This window comes from Orycteropus afer, unplaced genomic scaffold (genome assembly GCF_000298275.1).
Source record: "Orycteropus afer afer isolate SDZICR_OR568_19922 unplaced genomic scaffold, OryAfe1.0 scaffold00020, whole genome shotgun sequence".
NCBI lineage: Eukaryota > Metazoa > Chordata > Mammalia > Tubulidentata > Orycteropodidae > Orycteropus > Orycteropus afer.
This window is the reverse complement of record NW_006921607.1, coordinates 15607682-15626217: the sequence shown is the minus strand read 5'-3', so window position 1 is coordinate 15626217 and position 18536 is coordinate 15607682. Positions and strand designations below refer to the sequence as shown.

The 18536-nt window shown below is 42.4% G+C and overlaps 2 protein-coding genes across 2 annotated transcripts in view; both read right to left on the bottom strand.

Moving 5' to 3' along the window:
* ARHGAP40 (Rho GTPase activating protein 40) overlaps positions 1-3154 on the bottom strand; it is a 68593-nt gene extending 65439 nt beyond the window's left edge. The window contains exon 1 of the mRNA XM_007934662.2: positions 2941-3154. Within this exon, the coding sequence (XP_007932853.2) occupies positions 2941-3154 (214 nt within the window). The remainder of the gene's footprint in view (positions 1-2940) is intronic.
* Positions 3155-8060: 4906 nt separating this feature from the next.
* Positions 8061-18536, bottom strand: part of RALGAPB (Ral GTPase activating protein non-catalytic subunit beta) — a 129270-nt gene continuing 118794 nt past the window's right edge. Inside the window, exons 26-29 of the mRNA XM_042783584.1 lie at positions 13939-14047; positions 12872-12950; positions 8701-8849; positions 8061-8254 (exon numbers count right to left, since the gene is read on the bottom strand). Of these exons, the coding sequence (XP_042639518.1) occupies positions 8061-8254; positions 8701-8849; positions 12872-12950; positions 13939-14047 (531 nt within the window). The remainder of the gene's footprint in view (positions 8255-8700; positions 8850-12871; positions 12951-13938; positions 14048-18536) is intronic.

Below are 18536 nucleotides of genomic sequence, written 5' to 3'. Positions count from 1 at the left end.
ATTAGTGGTCCCTAATCCAATATGTCATATGTTTTATAATCCTTATATGACATATGACAATGTATGACAATGTTTTATAATCCCTGTAAAAAAGAGACACAAAGGGAGAACGCCACGTGAGGACAGGGAACCTCCAGGGTTGTCTGCAACACCAGAGGCTAAGGGAGTGGTATGAAGCAGGTTCCTCCCTAGAAGGAGCATGACCTTGATTTCGGACTTCCAGCCTCCAGCATCGTGAGAATAGATTTCTGTTGTTTTAAGTCACCCAGTCTGTGGTAATTGGTTGCGCCAGCCCTAGGAATCCAGTACACCTTCCGTGTCCTGAAACTGCCCTGCTGAGCCAGGCTGGGGAGGGCGGGGCGCGGATGGAGGCACCTGAGCTATGCGTTCATGCTGGATTCCTGGCCGAACTGATCCCAATAAAGTGATTCAAGGCAGAAAAGTTAGAAAACCACAAACCTGGGTGCCCCTAGCCCCCAGCCCCCAGCCCTAGGCTATGGCACGAGTTCAGAACTCATGCAATAACACTGGTGGTTCCAAGAAGACCGGGCCCCTGAGGGACAATTTCACTTCATTGCAAAATTAAGAAAAGGGCTTATTTCAAAATGCCATGTGAGATGTCAGTGGGTGAACAGCCTTTCAGGAGAAAGTCTGAGAAAGGGCCAGGGTGGGGTAAGTTGAGGGTGGCTTAGAGCAGGGCCTCTGAGAATGACTCGCTGGGGACAACGGTGCCTTAGGGCTGGACTGGGTGGTGGGTGAGGCGCCCTGCTCCAGAGAAGCCACGCAAAGCCACTCCCACACTTCCTCAAATTGACAAAAACCCACAAGGGACTATTTTCTCCTTCTCCAAGCACCTACTCAGTGCCCAGCCCTGGATATGACATGCATTGACCCATTGAAGACTCCACCGTCCCAAAGCGTAGGTACAATTATGACCTTCATTTTGCAGATGAGGAAACTGAGGCTCAGAAACCAGAGAACGGCAGGGCACTCTGAAGCACTTCACAGGTGTGTGACTGGGCAGGTAGCTTCTCACTGAGCTTCAGTTTCTTCAACTGTTAAGACAGGCAGTACTTCCCAGGGTTACTTTTGAGGATTACATGAGTTAATGCATATCATGTATTTAACACAGGGCCTGGTGCATAGTTAAGTGTTCAAAAATGTTAGCTCCTATTTGCTCCCACAAGATTACAGTCTTAGAAACTCTCTGGGGCTGTTCTACTCTGTCGCATGGAGTTGTTGAGTGAGAACTGACTTGACGGCACATAGTCACATTGTTTTTTTAAATAGTTTTTTTTGTGGTTGTTGAGAATGTACACAGCACAACCAACAATCCCTACAGGCACCATGCAGCGACACTGGCTAGTTACATCCTTCCAGCTGTGCAGCCATTCTCACCTTCCGGAGTTGTTCCTCCCCCATCAACTCCCTGCCCTCAAGTCTCCTATCTAATTGTTAAGAGTTGCTATTGTCAGTTTGATCCCATTCAGATACTTCTTAAAAGAACACAAAACTCAAGGGAGACATTCTTTTCTAGTCAAGCTAAATTACGGTTTAAAGATTATCTTAGGGCAACAGTTTCCAGGCTTCTTCCAGCCTCCATGACATTTTTAAGGGGCAAGGCTGAAATTGGAACTCCAGTCTCCTAGACTCCAAGAGATGGATGGCTTTTATAGCCAATGAACACAAGTCCTCCAGCACCCACCAGCCACCAGGTCTGATGTTCAAGTCCCTCAGGGACCCCTAGGCTCCACCCTGGGAATCCAAGAACACAAACATCTTCTGGAAGCAAGAGGACTTTCTGGATCTCTTGCCAGGTTGTTGTTTGTTGTTGTTATGTGCCATCGAGTCGGCCCCGACTCATAGTGACCCCTCCTTGGGTTTCCGAGGCAGTATCACTACGGAAGTAGGATTGCCCAACCTTCCTTCCGAGGAGTGGCTGGTGGGTTTGAACCGCCAGCCTTCTAGTTAGCAGGCAAGTGCTTTAGCCACTATGCTACCAGAGCTCCTTTGCTCTCGCTAATTACACAGTGACTGGCCCCTACATTTGAGATCATGTGGCAGGTGGGGAGGGGTGAACTGCTCGCTCTGCCTCAAAGCCATCTGCCCAGTTGGCCAAAGGTCACAGAGCTGAGCAGTAGGAAGTGGGAGGTCAAGAGGAAGAGGCTCCTCAGCTGAAGGGGGTGCACAGGGAGACAGGACACCTGAGGGGAGAGATCACTCCAGGCACAGGGCCAGGCCACATGCCATCCCCCTCACCCCCAGCTTCCTTCATGGCCAACTTCGCCCCCAGCCTCTTGCTCGCCCCCAGCCTCTTGCTCCTCGTGGAGGCATGCTGAGCTCAGGACGAACTCTGCAGGCCTCCGTGATCCTGTGTCCTAAAGCAGTCCAGATTCTCCGAGGTATGGTCTGAGCACAAAGTGGTGTGTGTGGTCTCCGAGCGCCTGGAACACTGAAGGCTGCGGAGCACACTGCAAACTGCCTGCTGTGCCAAAGCTCCGGCTGAGTGGGCGAGCGGGGCGGAGATCCAGCCCCCGGCAGCTCACGGGGCCTTCCCCAACCACATCCAAAGGCGCAGCTTTTTCCAAATCATCTGCCCAGGCCCTCCTTCTAATTTGTACTGAAGTTATGTGCCAGTGGTGGCCCCGATCTTTCGGACTATCTCCCCAGAAAAACCACAGACATGCACATCACGTAATGTACCATACATGCACATACTGCACCATAGTCAAGCTCAGGGATTCATGAGCCCCCTAAGACTCAACTTCGGACTCCAGGTGAAGCAACTCTGAACTCCAGTGCAGTCCTTCTCTCTTGTAGTTGCCTGCTTTGATCTGAGCCAGCAGTCAAAATGCCCGAATGAAACCCCCTTCTCTGTAGTTGCTCCAGGAAACCCTGGCCTGTCCATCCCCCTCAGCTGCCCGGTGGGCACGCACTCACCTCGGCTGAGTAAGAAGTGCAGCCAGACAGTCAGCAGGAACAGCAGCAAGCCCACCGGCAGGCAGAGCCAGAAAAGCAGAAAAGGAAAGGTGAGGTCGTTCACCAGTGGCACTAGAGGGTACTTCATGGTGCCCATGTGGCTAAGCCGGCCAGCCTCAGCTAGGGTGGCGGGGCTGCCCCTGGGAGCCTGGTGGGCTGGGCCACCCTTTGCCATCCGCCCAATTGTGACTGAGTGGGTGATGTAACAAGGAAGTCAGCGTGTCCTTCAGGCCAAGCCTGCAGGGGACACTTGAGGGAGTGTGGGAGATTGGGTGGGAGGCAGGCAGGCAGGCAGGCCTAGGTTTGGATCCCAGCTAAGCTGCTAATGGGTTCATGTGACACCTCCCTGGTCTTGTAAGATGGAAATAAATCTTACCTCACCAAGCTGCTGAAAGTTAGAAAATTATCCTGGGTGGGTGTTCATATTTATTTGAGGTCCCACAGACCTCCAGGTCCCCGGGTCTTGGGTAATTCTGACTACAAGCGCTCACACTGGCTGTGTGGGAGCAGTGGGGACTGCGGCCCAGGGATGGAGCGCGGTGCCATCTCCATCAGGCAGCTGTACTCAGCTCCAGTCACTAACTGCTGCGTAGACGATGCAGGCCCGGGATCGCCAGATTGCTTCACTTTTTCGAGAGCCAGAACAATCCGATTTTTATGCGAAATCTCCCGATTTAAAAATGATGACTCAAGCTCTGTCAAAACACTGTTGGCTCCATAGGAAGGTTAGCAGTTCAAACCCACCAGCTGCTCCGCGGAAGGAAGATGGGGCGATCTACCTCCATAAAGATTTACCACCTCGGAAACCCAACGGGGGTCGCTAAGAGTTGCATTCGACTTGAGGGCAGCGAGCCTGGAAGCAGGTCGCCAGGCCTCTCTTATGAGGTTCCTCCGAGTGGCTCAAACCAAACCATTCAGTTAGCAGTTGAGGACGTAACCACCTGCACCACGCAGGGATTCCTACTCTACGTTGGTGAGTCAATTCCGAGCCCCGGTGACCGTGTGTCAGGGTGGAAGGAAGTGTGCGCTATAGGGTTTTTGTGGCTGTTGTTTCAGAACCAGGCTGTCAGGCCCTCATGAAACTACAAAACCAGGGCGAAAACGCACAGATCTGAATGTCCAAGAGTGGTCGGAGTGCAGTAGACGCCCCCCAGAAAGAGCACCCATGCGGGAGTCACGCCCACAGCCTATAACCAAAAGCAAACACGAGCTTTTTAGATAAGAATCTCCTTAAAATTTAATTGACTAAATGTATTACATTCAATATTCCATGGGTTTCTTCTGGACAAAGAATCGGCATAAATACAAACAAGCCTCTGGGCCTCTTCCTAGTCGACGAAGATGAAACACAGGAGGCGGGGGACACGGGGACACCTTCATATTTACACTTCGTCTTTACTTTACAGTTCAGTGCCAGAAATATTTACAGAAAATACAATAAGAAAAGGATTATGTCTTGGCAACATACTGAAATTCATACAAATTGTATATATGATTTCAAGCAAATAATGATACTGCTTATTTATTTTTTTCTTTTAGCCATAACTGCCAAGCCCTTCAGAAAAGAAAGATGCTCTTGGTCCTGTAAGAGACGAGGACTTGGGGAACTTGGTTTACTTCAACAATATTTATTGGGCGCCTACTATATGCAAGGCACTGTGGAATCCCAAATTACACCTTTTCCCTCACCATTAAAAAAAGAAAAGCATCTGAAGAACATGAGTTGGTATTCTGAGAAGAAACACTATACAGTACATGGCTTCTTTAGCTACCGAGAAACCCACAGTTCGATTCCACATTGTACGAATGGATTACTTCCAATCTCCCCATGTGAGGAAAAAAGGCTGTGATGCAAAACTTTTATATGGACCACCCTAAGTCAATTTGTCATTTCATGTAAACATATAAATCAATTCTTTTTAGGAAGATATAACCTCAATGGGCTTTAAAATGCTGAATGGAGAACTACTGCCAGGAGGAGTGTCGGATTACCTCCACTACATCTTCCACCATCTATCAATCACAAAGTATGTCTCTGAGCAAGGCTCCCACTGCGAGGCTCCCACCTTCCAATGGAACAAATGCTCTTAAAGCCCCTGCCTCTCTTGTCAGTTCTGCAGGACGCAGAAGCAACTGGGTGAAGGCTTCCTACACAGAGCACATAGGCAACCGACATTACTGGCCACAGATGGAGACAGTCTGTATTCACAGATGAGTCCAGGGAACAGGCTGCCCAGAAACAGAGGGCAGGACACGCGTGTCTGTGTGTGTGTGTTGGGGGAGGCAGGGCAAGGAAAGGAGTGGGCCAGCCCACCATATAACTCCCTTCAAAGAGCCAATGGACAGGAGGGGGTCTTCAGAGGAAGCAATGGACAAAAGGGAGAGTTGGTTAAATAAGGAAAGGGTTAAAGAGGCAAAAGCCCTTCTCATTGTCATCAGCGATCCTGACCAGAGGAGAAAATCTCTCTAACACTTGGGTATGACTACCTGCATATGCCTTGGGTAATCATTTCCTCTTTGCAAAATGTCACGCACTCAGCCACTGGTGCAGACATAGTAGCAGCTCAACTGTTTAAGCCACAGACCAAAGTGGCCCTGGCTTCCCCCCAAAGGTTATGAACACATACTAGCAAATTTATCAGGTGGACTACTAACGATCATTAAGAACTAAGTTCTGCTCCTCTAGCATCATTAGACTCAAAGTGGTTTTTAACAAAGGCAGTTGGGTGAACTTCATGACCATGAACTCAAACCTACACTAGTGAAAGGTCCTAGAGTTGGCCCTTTTTAGGTAGATGCTATTTTGAGCAGAAGAAACCAACACCTGACAAGGGATACACATCTCATATTCTGTTCATGCTACAGACACTGGGGGTCTTCTGTATTTAAAGGCTGCACATTACCAGACCCACGCTTCCTTCTCTGTCTTCCCGATCAGACACCATTTTCAACATGGCTGTTCATTTATCAAAGCCATCAGAATTACACAAAGTTGCCAAAAACTGGAGCTAACTAAAGGATCAGCAAACCAACCCCCCTGACACACATCCCACCAGAGTTTTTCAGACATTAGAACTATGCCAAAGGTAAAAAAGTTTTATCTGAAGAATGACACTGAGGAAGTACATCTTTAACAGTTAACCTCTGGAATGTTCTGAGTTGAGCATCAATTTATAGCTGTATTTGTTCACTTCAATAGAACAAGGACCCATTTTTACCGTGACATGTTCAATCTGGAATTTCTTTGAAAGTTGTCAAATCTCACTTTATACCTGCTGAACTACAACATTTTTAGGGCAAAACTTGCGAATCTTTATTGCATAGCCCCCCTACCTTCTCCCACCCCAATGCTACCATCTGGGAACACCAATTTATTGCCCAACTTGAAAAGGAAGTCAATTATTGAATAATATTATACCCTGAATGGAAACTGGAGACACAGGAGGAAGTTATCTTTACCTGAGCTTAAAACAAACATGAAAACAAGGGTATGGCAGATGGAAAACCATGAGCTGCTATGCCCACACTTCTTGGTCACAGATGGTAAAATACAGACTTCTGGAATAGAAACAAGTGCACAGGGAACTGGGTCCTAAGCTATCCCCCTTTTCCCCAATTAAACTACTAAGACATCAAAGCAAAAGAAGTAATCAAACAATACCACAGCAGGTCGGATCTACACAACCTACTGACGTCAGAGTTCAAGTGGGAAAACCCCTTATAGACCTGTGATCACCCCTCTTTGGAATTCAAATATCACTTGTTTTCTTAATACAAAATAATCTCAAGAAAGCAGAAAGCAGGTAAAAATAGGAGAAATGAGCAGTGTATACTCTAGCATTGTAACAGGTATCTGTGTAAGGATGTTCTGGGTCTGGCCACCTCAAAACTTTTATCCCTGGCAGAAAAGTAGCAGCGAGGTAATAGAAGTATTTCCAAAACCTGGCAGGGATTTGTTGTGCCATCAGCTGGCAAAGTCCAGAAAACATGATAACAATAGCCATTCCTCACAGCAGCCACCAGAGAGGTGGTCACTACTGCTCGTCCATTACGATGAAATTCAGGAGCAGCTCTTTGAGAGAGATCTGAATTACTAGTGCCGAGAAGCTACTTCCTAAGCCCACAGTAGAATCCTTCATAAATTACTGCAGTTTCCTGCTTGGTCCTGAAATAACCTGAAACAACAGATGAAACCAAATAATTTTCAACCCTTGTTGTCAAGAATTTACACTTCTTGATATTTAACCAAGGAATTACGAATGTAACTGTCATCATGCCACCAAGCTTGCCCACAACAGAGAGTGCAGGCATCACTGCTGTCTCCTAATTTTTAACCCTATCGATTTCATCTGTGTCCCTGTTAAAGCATATAGGCCATACCTCCATGTCAGATCTATTCCTGGGCTTCCCAGAAATTGAGGCCTTTAGACAGATCTCTGTGCAGTGATGAGACTGGCAATTTTTTGAAATGTGGAGAGAAAATATGAAATATTTTAATGTCAGACTTCTAATCTGAGCAAAAACCATTTATGTTCTTTTCTGTTAGTTTGACAGTTGAATTAAAAAATGGGCCTACATAAGTGAACAGAAGGTTGAGATTTCTTTCCTTCTCCTCCATGCAATCAGCATCTTTGGAGTTTTTAAATGTCCTGGAAGATTCTACACAGATTTTAATTTTGAACACAACCTCCTAAAAAGTGAGGTATAAAACTATCTTGAACTTCTAATTTGCAAACTTGCTGATACTACCAATGCATGTGTTTAACTGAGATGCATAAACGCCTTCTCCTGAAAAGGCTTATATTTAACTAAAATTATCACCTTTAAAAGAAAGTTTATGGCTAAAATGTGTATCGTCATTACCAGCAGGAATATGATTGTGTCTGGGAGCCCATTTTGCTATAAAGTTGAAAGTCTTCTATAAAATGGGTTTATGATGCATTTCTTCTATTCTGGTGATTAAACAGTGAGCTCTTAGGGAGTGATTTGTTTTTATTTTTACAGTGATCACCTGTCAAATAGTTTGCTCTGATATTATAGCCCCCAAATTGGAGTTAAATAGTCCTAGATAAGACAGTGGTCTAAGAACTGCAGTTCTTTAATCCAACCTCCTGGAAAAGTGAAGTATAAAACTCTGGCTCCAACTGCCTGTTGCGGTACTTGTTGACAATGTCGGCGATTTTCTGTTTCCGGCGCACATGAGGTGGGCTGTAGGAGTCACTCTCTAGTCTCTTTCTTCTACAAATATTAATTACAGTCTGCCTCACCAGGAACCCTTAAAAACAGAGAGTGGTAAATTAAATGTTAACAACCAGGTGAATTATCAGTATTTAGGTACACTATTCTCTGTATACTCAAAATACTTCATTCCACTTGTAAAACTTCCAGTTTTCAGAGAGACAGGCATAGCACTACCAAGAAAAAAATGGCAGAAGAAACAAATAATGGCAATGAACAACCAAACAGAAATCTGCGCTGACGATCCATCTCTTGCCCTAAGTCACAGACACCTGTAGCTCACTGCTTGCACTTACTGTGGGGAGCCACACTGGAACAGAACACAACACGCCCCCTTTGTAACTACAGCCAGAACACTTTCTACACATGCAATCTATTGAGCAACACCCCCATTTTCTTATTTTTCCTTCTTTTGGTTTATAAAAATGTGGAAAAACAAGAAAGGTGGAAACCTTAACCCTTCAGCCACACAGAAGATCTTACCGAGTGCTCGCCTGCTGACTATCATCCCGTCCACAAGAGGGATGACCATGTTAAATTTTCCAGTAGCTCCTTGAATTTTTATTCGGAATAATCCAGTATTTAAAGGGTGGATGAAGATGACAGGAACTTCTTTTTCAAGAGTGGTTGATCTTAAGAAAAGAGAAGACATTCTTTTTACCCCAGACATGTGAGAGCTGAAGTCTCCAGAGGAGTACCAGACAGTGGTCTGGGAAGAGCCACAGGATCAGTCTTCCCGGGAGCCCACGTTGCTGTCCCTCATCCCCAATCAGGGGCCCTAAATGCCCATCATCAGGTCAGGCTTTTTAAGCTGACAAAAGAGACTAAGGAAATGTGCTTAGAAACCATTGGGGACGTAGGATGGAAGGAAAAGCCAGAGGCATCTATTTTAAGAAACTATGAAACTAGGGACCAGCTATGGACCTTCACTCAGTTTTCCCTCTTGGAGGAAATGAAAGTGGGACTACAGCTTACTTAGGTCCATTATGAGAATCCCTAATGTAATTTTCTGGGGGGTGTAGGTGAGGAGTTGGGAGGGCTATTAGTCTGGGCCAGCTGCAAGTGTCCTCCTCAATGAGGGTGATAAATGGCCATGTCTGGGCAGAGTCAAAAGCTCTCAAACCCTCTGAACAGCAACAGATGCTGAGGTTAGCAAGCACACCTTTGGAGAAAGGTGAGTGACACATCACATGACAGGAATATATCCAACTTATCCAAAGGTACCCGTTAGTCTGTGATAGCACATGTCAGTTTTCTTCTTGCAACACAACTAACTTTCTTCTATGGCTAAAGTGATTTGGCCAAAGCAATACTGAGTCAGTCTTTTAAGATTTTTTTTTTTTTAAATCAATCCTATAGTATTGCTGTATCTAAGACAAATTCTAAAATTTGCTAATCTACCAATAAATATTTTACAATCTTATTGCATTACAACTTTTGACCTAAAAAGATTTCTTTAAAAGTACAATGTAGTTAAAGTTTTCTTCTAAACTAATTCAAGAAAAATCTACCTCACGACAATTATTATAGTCTTTTAGCAAGTCTGTTCTGGATTAAAACAGACTTTAAAAAATCAATAATCAATAGTCATCATGCATGGTCCTGACGTCAGTTCTGGTATGAACAAACCAGCCATAAAGGATATTTTAGAGAAATTTGACTAACTGGCTATTAGGTGATACTAAGAAATTATTACTAACTATATTATTGTGATGTATTTTTAGTCATTTAAAAAGCATTTTTACTTTTTAGAGATTCATACTGAGGTATTTAGAAGTGGACTGTCAGGATATTTGTTTTTTGCTTTAAAATACTTCATAAATAACAGGAAGTTTTAAAAATGATTTGCTTTCTAGAAATTAAAAGAAGAGTTAATGTTAAAATAAACCATCTTTACTGACTTCACTTTGTCACCAATAATGTAACAACATAAGAATAAATTTTGTCTTAAATGTAATTAGGATCAGATAATGGAAACAGCGGAACTTGCTCAAAGTTGAAGTATCGAGTTTGAGGGTAACTCTTGTGAGGTATGAGATGTAGTTTTAGCATTTGGAGGCAGAGGTCGGGTACAAATCCCTTTCTCCTTCACTGACTGGATGTGTGACACTGAGGCGTAATCTTGATGAGCCTATTTGATCCCGTTGGTAAAATGGGGCTGATAATTGGTAGTTATTTAAGAATATTTGTTTCAACAAAACTTAGAAAAACCCCAAAAAGCTTTGAAAACTATAAAACCTATACAAACATACTGTCATTACATCTATTCCTCATCTACCAACTTATCTCATCTCACATTTCACATTTATGACAGTAATAAAAAATCTATTATCTGACTATTTTGCACAGTAATGACATACATCTGGCAATAACAAATACCAAGCTGCAAGGTGAGAAAACACTGGCTGTGATGGTTAAAGTTATGTGTCAATTTGGCTGGGGCATGATCCTCAGTGGTTTGGCAGTTATGTAATGATGTAATTCAGCAGTTATGCAATGATGTAGTCATTCTCCATTTTGTGATCTGATGTGGTCTCCATTTTCACGTAACACTGATTTTCACATAACGAACTGGTCCTTGGAAGCTAACCATGTTGAAATGTGAGCAGTCGTCTTTTTGTGTATGGGTAGTTAAGATGGAAATTTCAACACTATAGGAAAATTAGTACTACATTTTATTTAGAAATATTTTTCCACTAAAAAGTTCACATGATTAGGACATTTTTAATATGCTCTGGGAGCTCTGGTAGCATAGTGGCTAAGACACTTGACTGCTAACCAGAAGGCTGGCGGTTCAAACCCACCAGCCACTCCTCGGAAGGAAGGTTGGGCAATCCTACTTCCGTAGTGATACTGCCTTGGAAACCCAAGGAGGGGTCACTATGAGTCAGGGCTGACTCGACGGCACATAACAACAACAACAACAATATGCTCCGGTAGCATAGTGCCTAAGGCACTTGACTGCTAACCAGAAGGCTGGCGGTTCAAATCCACCAGCCAATTCTCAGAAGGAAGATGGAGCAATCTACTTCCATAGTGATACTGCCTTGGAAACCCAAGGAGGGGTCGCTATGAGTCGAGTCCGACTCGACGGCACGTAACAACAACAACATCTTCAATACTGTTACAAATTTAATTCCATTATCTTGATCTAATATTGCTACCCTATTATCATAGTCCCCATTAACACTTAATTATCTCCACTTTGCTATTTTCCTTTTTGCTGCAGATAGATATAAAAGAACAATTACACCATTTAAAAAATTTCTGCTCATTCCATCACCTTGTGCATTTATCTAGAAACTCTGATTCTCTTCCTCTAACCTAGTTACGTTATTTCTTATTGCCACTAACCCTATTGTTTCATTGTAATTCTATTTTTAAAATAACCTTTGTTGGGATGAAATTTCCACACCATAAATTCACCCTTTTAAAGTGTACAATGGACTAATTTTTAGGTATTTACAAAAGTATGCATCTAATGTTCTAATTTCAGAACATTTCCATCACCGCAATAAAAACCTTGTACTAATCTGCAGTTGCTTCTTGCTTTCACCATAGCCTTGGGCAATCACTATTCTTCTTTCTGTTTCTACAGATTTACCCTTTCTGGGCATTTTATATAAATGGAATCATACAGCATATAGTCTTCATGCCTGAATTTTTCACTCAGCATAATGTTTCAGAGGTTCACTCATGTAGCATGTATCAGTACTTCTGCTCCTTGTCACTGCTGAATAGTATGCCACTGCATGAGTAGATCACATCTGTGTATCCATCCATCAGCTGATCAACATCAGCTGTCTACACATTTCCCTATTATGAACAATGCTGTTATGGACATTTGTGAGTTAGTTATTGAGTGGACACGTGTTTTCATTTCTCTTGCGTAAATACATACCTAGGAGTGGAACTGCTGAGCCATACACAGTCAATCTGTGTTTAACTTTTTAAGAAAGTGCCAAACTATTTTGCTGCTGTACTGACCATTTTATATTCCACTAGCAACATACAAGGGTTCCTTCCGTTTCTCTACATCCCCATCAATACTTCATGATTTGTCTTTTTTTAGTTTAGTCATGGAGAGGTTGTAAAGTGGTATTTCATTGTGGTTCTGATTTGCATTTTCCAAAGCATTAATGTTATCGAGCATCTTTTCATGTTGGTTATTTATTTATCTTCTTTGGAGAAATATCTATTCAAACCTTCTGCCCCTTCCTTAATTGCGTTATTTGTACTTTTTTGAAAGAGTTCTTTATATATTCTAAGTGCAACTTCATTATCAGAGATATGATCCGCAAATATTTTCTTCCAGCCTGTGGCTTGCTTTTTCAATTTCTTTGGTGTTGTTGTTGTTTTAAAATTATAATTCTTAATTTCACTACTGAAGTCAAATCAAGGTATATAAATAAATAGGTGTATCTATATTTATAATGGAGCTCTGGTGGTGCGATGTCTGAGGAACTTGACTACTAATCAGAAGGTTTGTGGTTTAAGCCCACCAGCTGCTCCCTGGAAGGAAGACTGACTGCCTCAGAAACCCAATGGGGATTGCTATGAGTCAGAACTGACTTGATGGCAATGAGATTTTTTTTTTAATGTTTATAAACACAGTAACATGCTGAAAAATTTCAAATAAACAGAAATAGTGTACCTCAGAGAAGTGCTACTATTTGCGGTAGTTTCCACACCAGTACTGATCTCTGTCATCAGATCTGAGAGGGGAAAATTTTCTGGAAGGAAATAATAGTATTATAATTAATATCTCCCTCATTTTTTCCAAACAAAGAGGAAATCAAATTTCCTAATCTTTAACTTAAATGGGCAAGAAATACAAGTTGTGCTATCCTAAAATATATAATTCTATTATCCACACTTACAAAAAATTCTTCCTCAAGAAATGTTTTGGCTAAGCTCATCTAAAGCAGAAGGTTCTCAGAAAACACAATTGGTGGTCCTTCTGGGCTTGTTTGGAGAGCAAATATCATCTTCTGACAAATTCTGAGCTATACGAGATTCCAGATTAGGTATGTGTATTTTTAATGCTCTTATATTGCTTACATAAAAATCATGAGACACTTATCCATAGCAGAGATCTTAAGGACACATTAACCTTTACACTGAAACTAGACAGTCACGTGCACTGGACTGATCAAAAGACGTACCAAGGAAGGCAGGTGAGTGAAGTGCTTTCCTTTCCCTTTCCAGAGGCTATGAGGTAACTGCTACATGCAGTGGGACCAACTAGCAATAAACTATTAACTGTGACACCAAATACAAGCTTTTACATCCACTAGCCTCTCAAAATCTTCACAATTATGAAATAAATATCATGATTGTTCCTATTTAACAGATGAGTATTCTTAGGTTAGAAGCCCTGGTGGTGCTATGTTTAAGTGCTCAGCAGCTAACTGAAAGGTTGGCAGTTCAAGTCCCCCAATAGCTCCATGTGAGAAAAGACATGGTGATATGCTCCTGTAAGGATTACAGCCTAGGAAACCCTATAGGGCAGTTCTACCCTGCCTATGGGGTCACTGTGAGTCAGAATCAAAGGTGCACAACAACAGTCTACGGTTTACAGAAACTGAGTGGTGGAGCTGGGATTTGCTGAACTCCAGTCTTAGCCCTTGGTCACCGCACTACGCTTTTCTCTTTAGACATTTAGCAAATCATAGTTGTTCTATGATAATTATATTTATGGACAAAGTCTTCATACAGTACCTATATCATCATAGCGCTCCACCCAGACCACAGAAACTCGGGTCTCAGGTCCCAGGGGAGGCACAGGGCGACCCTGAGGCAGCTTCTTCATTCTGGAACCGGGACTGAGCTAGATGTGTAGAGAAAAGCAGAAATGGAGGAAGAAAAAAAAAACAGAGAGCTGACTTAATAAAACTACATCATACATTTACCAAGATACCCAGTGACAGCTGAGAGGGAAATATCACATCATGGGAAATCACTTGAGGAAAATAGTGTGAAACACATTTGAGAAAAAGCTCTTCTCTGGCTCCCGTTTCCTTTATTAGTTTAACCTAAACCAAAGAAATAAAGGCTCGAAATTTTCAAAGGAAAAAAAATATATAAGGAATACAGAATAATGATCAGACAATAGCTATTTGCACACAATGTCAACGAGGGCTAATAAGAATTCGAGTCTGTTTCTCGGGCCAGAAAGCAGTGTGCTTTCGTTGTCACAGCAAGAGCACCACTTTGCCTGGGGATCCTAATTTCTAAAATGCCCCTAGTGATTCCTAGTGCCCAGACCAAATGTTTCTAAACACGATTTGTGCCTAATTCCTCTTCTGTCAGCTTAAAGAAAGAGTTGCTTGGACCTTCCCTACCAATGCAGTTTGCGTCTGGCTTCCTGTCCACCTAATCAGCTTTAACGCTTCTTCACAAGACCACCAAGATCAGGTGGTGCAAATGGGCACAACTCTTAAAAGGATACAGCAGAGGTTAGTTATCTAACGAATAAGCAGAGGTTAGTAAGCCCTAATGAAAGCTTACAGATACAGAGGGGAGAATCTTACATTTAAGTTGAATTCTTACATTAAAATTGCTTTATTAGCACAGAAAGAAATGATTTTACTAGACAACTGGAGAACATGGCCAGGCCTCTATTCTATTGTTCAGAGAAAATGACTGAGCAAGAAGGTCCCCTCCAACCAGTGTCAGAAAGCCAGCCACACTCAGAGACTATTTTCTTTGTAATGTGGCTCCTAAAAGACCTCTTCCTGAATTCATGAATTTTCTTAGCCAAATAACAATTGCAAATACAAGAACAGCTGTGATTTGCAAAGTATTTACTGTGTTCCAGGCACTGTGGCAAATATTTTACATACAATTCTTTATTTAATCTTAACTATTATCTGGTAACATAGGTTATTTTATTCACATTATGGAAAGTTAAAGAACTTGTCTAAGGCTTCAAAAGTAACTGGCTGAATTAAGACTCAAACCCAGGCAGGACTGCAAAGCTTGTGCTTGTGAAGATTCAGTTATGTACCTGCTCTCCCTTAGCATGGAGGTCTTCTCGGGGTCATTTCTAGAGCTATTTTGCAAAACCAGTCATTTGCTGGAACATCTCTGCTACCTTCTGACCTTTCCTTCCTGGTTTTCCTATCAGCATGTGAGTTGACATTTCTTACATTACCATTGTTTTCTTAAACACGTCTATGAACTCAGAGGATGAAAATACCATGCTGTGGAAATCTGATGAGCCTCAAACACTCCCATCTCTCATACTTTTTGATACAACCTGGCAAATTTTGTTTCCAAGGTCTTCTCTAATTTAAACAGAACAGAGGGTAAAGTCTGTCAGAGACATGACATTTCTCTTTTACCTGGTTAACAATACAACTTTTTTTCTCAATTGTGATTTGGGTGAAACAGCAAATTCACTTTCCATACAGCATCTCACATATGCTTCATCTCATGACACTGACTACAATTTACCACAATGCAACAGCTCCCCTCCTACTTCCTCTCGATAGTTCCCACTTCCTCTCGATAGTTCCCTCTTCCCTGTGTCCTTCCCTCCATGCACTCCTGCCCCCTGAGCTATGTCCCTGTGCATACATAGCCCTTCTATTCTCCCAGGATTGTTCTCTCCAAGGAGTGTACCTACATAATGTAAATGTTCACCTGATATACTTGTTTTCTGTTTGGCTAGAAGCCAAAGGTGTGGGTTCAATTCCAGACCTGAAGAGCAGCTAGGGGCCACAGTCTCAGTGGTTCCACCAGGCTCTATCAGACCAGCAAACCTAGTCCCTCCCTTTTTTTTTTTTCCCAAATTATTTTGAGTTTTGTTCCACATTGTTATCTCACTCTATCTCCTACATAGATCCTGCTCCAAATGGTTGAGAGTGGTAGCCAGGCACCATAGAGTTCTTCTGGTCTCATAGTCATACAGGCTGAGGATCGCACGGTGTACCAGTCTCTTGGACTAATTGTTTCCATGAATCTTTGGTGTTCTTCATTCTTCTTTGCTGTGGACGAGGAGAGACCCACCGTTGAATCTAGATGGCTGCCTGCAAGCTTTTAAGATCCCAGTTGCCACTCACCAAAGTAGAGGTGGAACAATGTTTTGTGTAGTGTGTTATGCCAATTGAGCTTGATGTCCCCTGCGACTATGGTCCCAAGCCCACAGGTTCAACTACTCGGTCCCTCTGAGTAGCTGGCTGTGACCAAGAAGTGACTACAACCTTGCCCCTGTCAGCTCTACTATACACCTGGGAATTCTTATAGAACATAAAGATACACTTGTAGAAACACTGTCTGCCAACCCTATACATGGTCTTGGGCACTTTCCCCCTTAGACATACCTAATGGTTCAGCCTGTCTACCCATCTATCCACCTGTATAGCCATGTTTGCCTTCACACAGTACTGTATGTGCAAAAGGGTTCATCTTTGTTATCTGTATTTCCCATGTATCTTTTTATGCCTTCCTCTTCCTCAATGGCACCATGTTGATGACTCACATTTGGTACACTGCCCCTCTCTTCACCCAAATTAATACTTGTCTCTAACTATCTCACAATGTTCCTTCCCCTCCCCTCCCACCCTTGGTAACCAACAAGAAAATTCCTTCCATATATAAACCTTTCCTTGACTTTTTACAACAACAGACTGATACAATATTTGTCCTTCTGTGATTGACTTATTTCATTCAGCATAATGTCCTCCAAGTTCATCCACATTATGCAGTGTTTTGCAGATTCTACATTATTCTTTAGAGTTGCATACTATTCTATTGTGTGTATGTACCACAGTTTGGTTATCCATTCTTCAGTTGATGGACACCTAGGCTGTTTCATCTTTTGGTTATTGTAAATAGTGCTGCGATGCACATGGGTGTGCACATGTCTGTTCTTGTCCTGGCTCTCAGTTCTTTAGGCTATATACCTAGTAATGGAATGGGTGGGTCAAACGGTAATTCTAATTCCAACTTTTTAAGAAATCGCCATACTGCTTTCCACAGTGGTTGTACCATTTTATAGTCCCACCAGCACTGTATGAGAGTCCCAATCTGTGCACATCCTCACCAGCATTTGTTATTTTCTGTCTTGTTGAAATCTGCTACTAGTGCTGGGGGAAGATGGTATCTTGTTTTGATTTGCATCTCTCTAACGGCTAACGATCGTGAGCATTCCTTCATGTTTGTTAGCTGCCTGAATATCCTCTTTGGTGAAGTGTCTATTCATGTCTTCTGCCCACTCTGGATTATTTGGTTTTTTTGTTGTTGTTGTTGAGGTGTTGGAGTTTTCTACCGAGAGGTAAGTCCCTTGTCAGGCATGTCATTGCCAAATATTTTTTCCCAATCTGAAGGTTCTCTTTTGGAGAAGTCTTTGGAAGCATAAAAATTTAATTTTGAGAAGGTCCCATTCATCTAGTCTCTGCTGTTTGTGCATTTTGGGTTATGCTTGATAGTCTATTTGTGCCACATATTAGGGCACCTAAATTTGTCCCTAGTTTCTCCTTGATCAACTTTATAGTTTTAAGTTTCATATTAAGTCTTTGATGCATCTACAGTTAGTTTTTGTGTATGGTGTGAGGTACAGATCTTGTTTCATTTTTCTGCAAATGGATATTCAGTTCTGCCAGCACCATTTATTAAACAAACATTCTCTTCCCCATTTAATAGATTTCGGCCCTCTGTCAAAGATCAACTGATCACAGGTCGATGGATCTATTTCTGGGTTCTCAATTCTGTTCTACTGGTCTACGTGTCTGTCATTATACCAATACCAGGCAGTTTTGACTACTGTGGCTGTATAGCAGGTTTTGAGATCCTGCAGTGTGAGACCTCCTACTTTGTTGTTGTTCTTCAATAGTGCTTTTTGCTCATCCGAGATCTCTTTCCTTTCCTGAGTTAGTGATTGATTTTTTCTATATCCTTAAAGAATATTGATGGAATCTGGCTTGGGATTGCATTGAATGTATAGATTGCTTTGGTTAGAAATGACATTTTCACAATGTTCAATCTTCCTATCCATGAGCATGGGATGTTCTTCCATTTATGTAGATCTCTTATGATTTCTTGAAGTACTCTTTTATAGTTTTCTTTGTAGAGGTCTTTTGTGTCCCTGGTAAGATTTATTCCCAAGTATTTTATTTTTGGGGGGTAGCTATTATAAACAGTACTGATTTCCTTATTTCTTTTTCAGCTACCTCTTTGCTGGTGTAGAGGAATCCAACTGATTTTTGGATGTTGATCTTATATCCTGCCACGATGCTAAATCTCTCAATTAGTTCCAGTAGATTTTTGACTGAGTCTCTTGGGTTTTCTAGGTATAGGATCATATCATCAGCAAA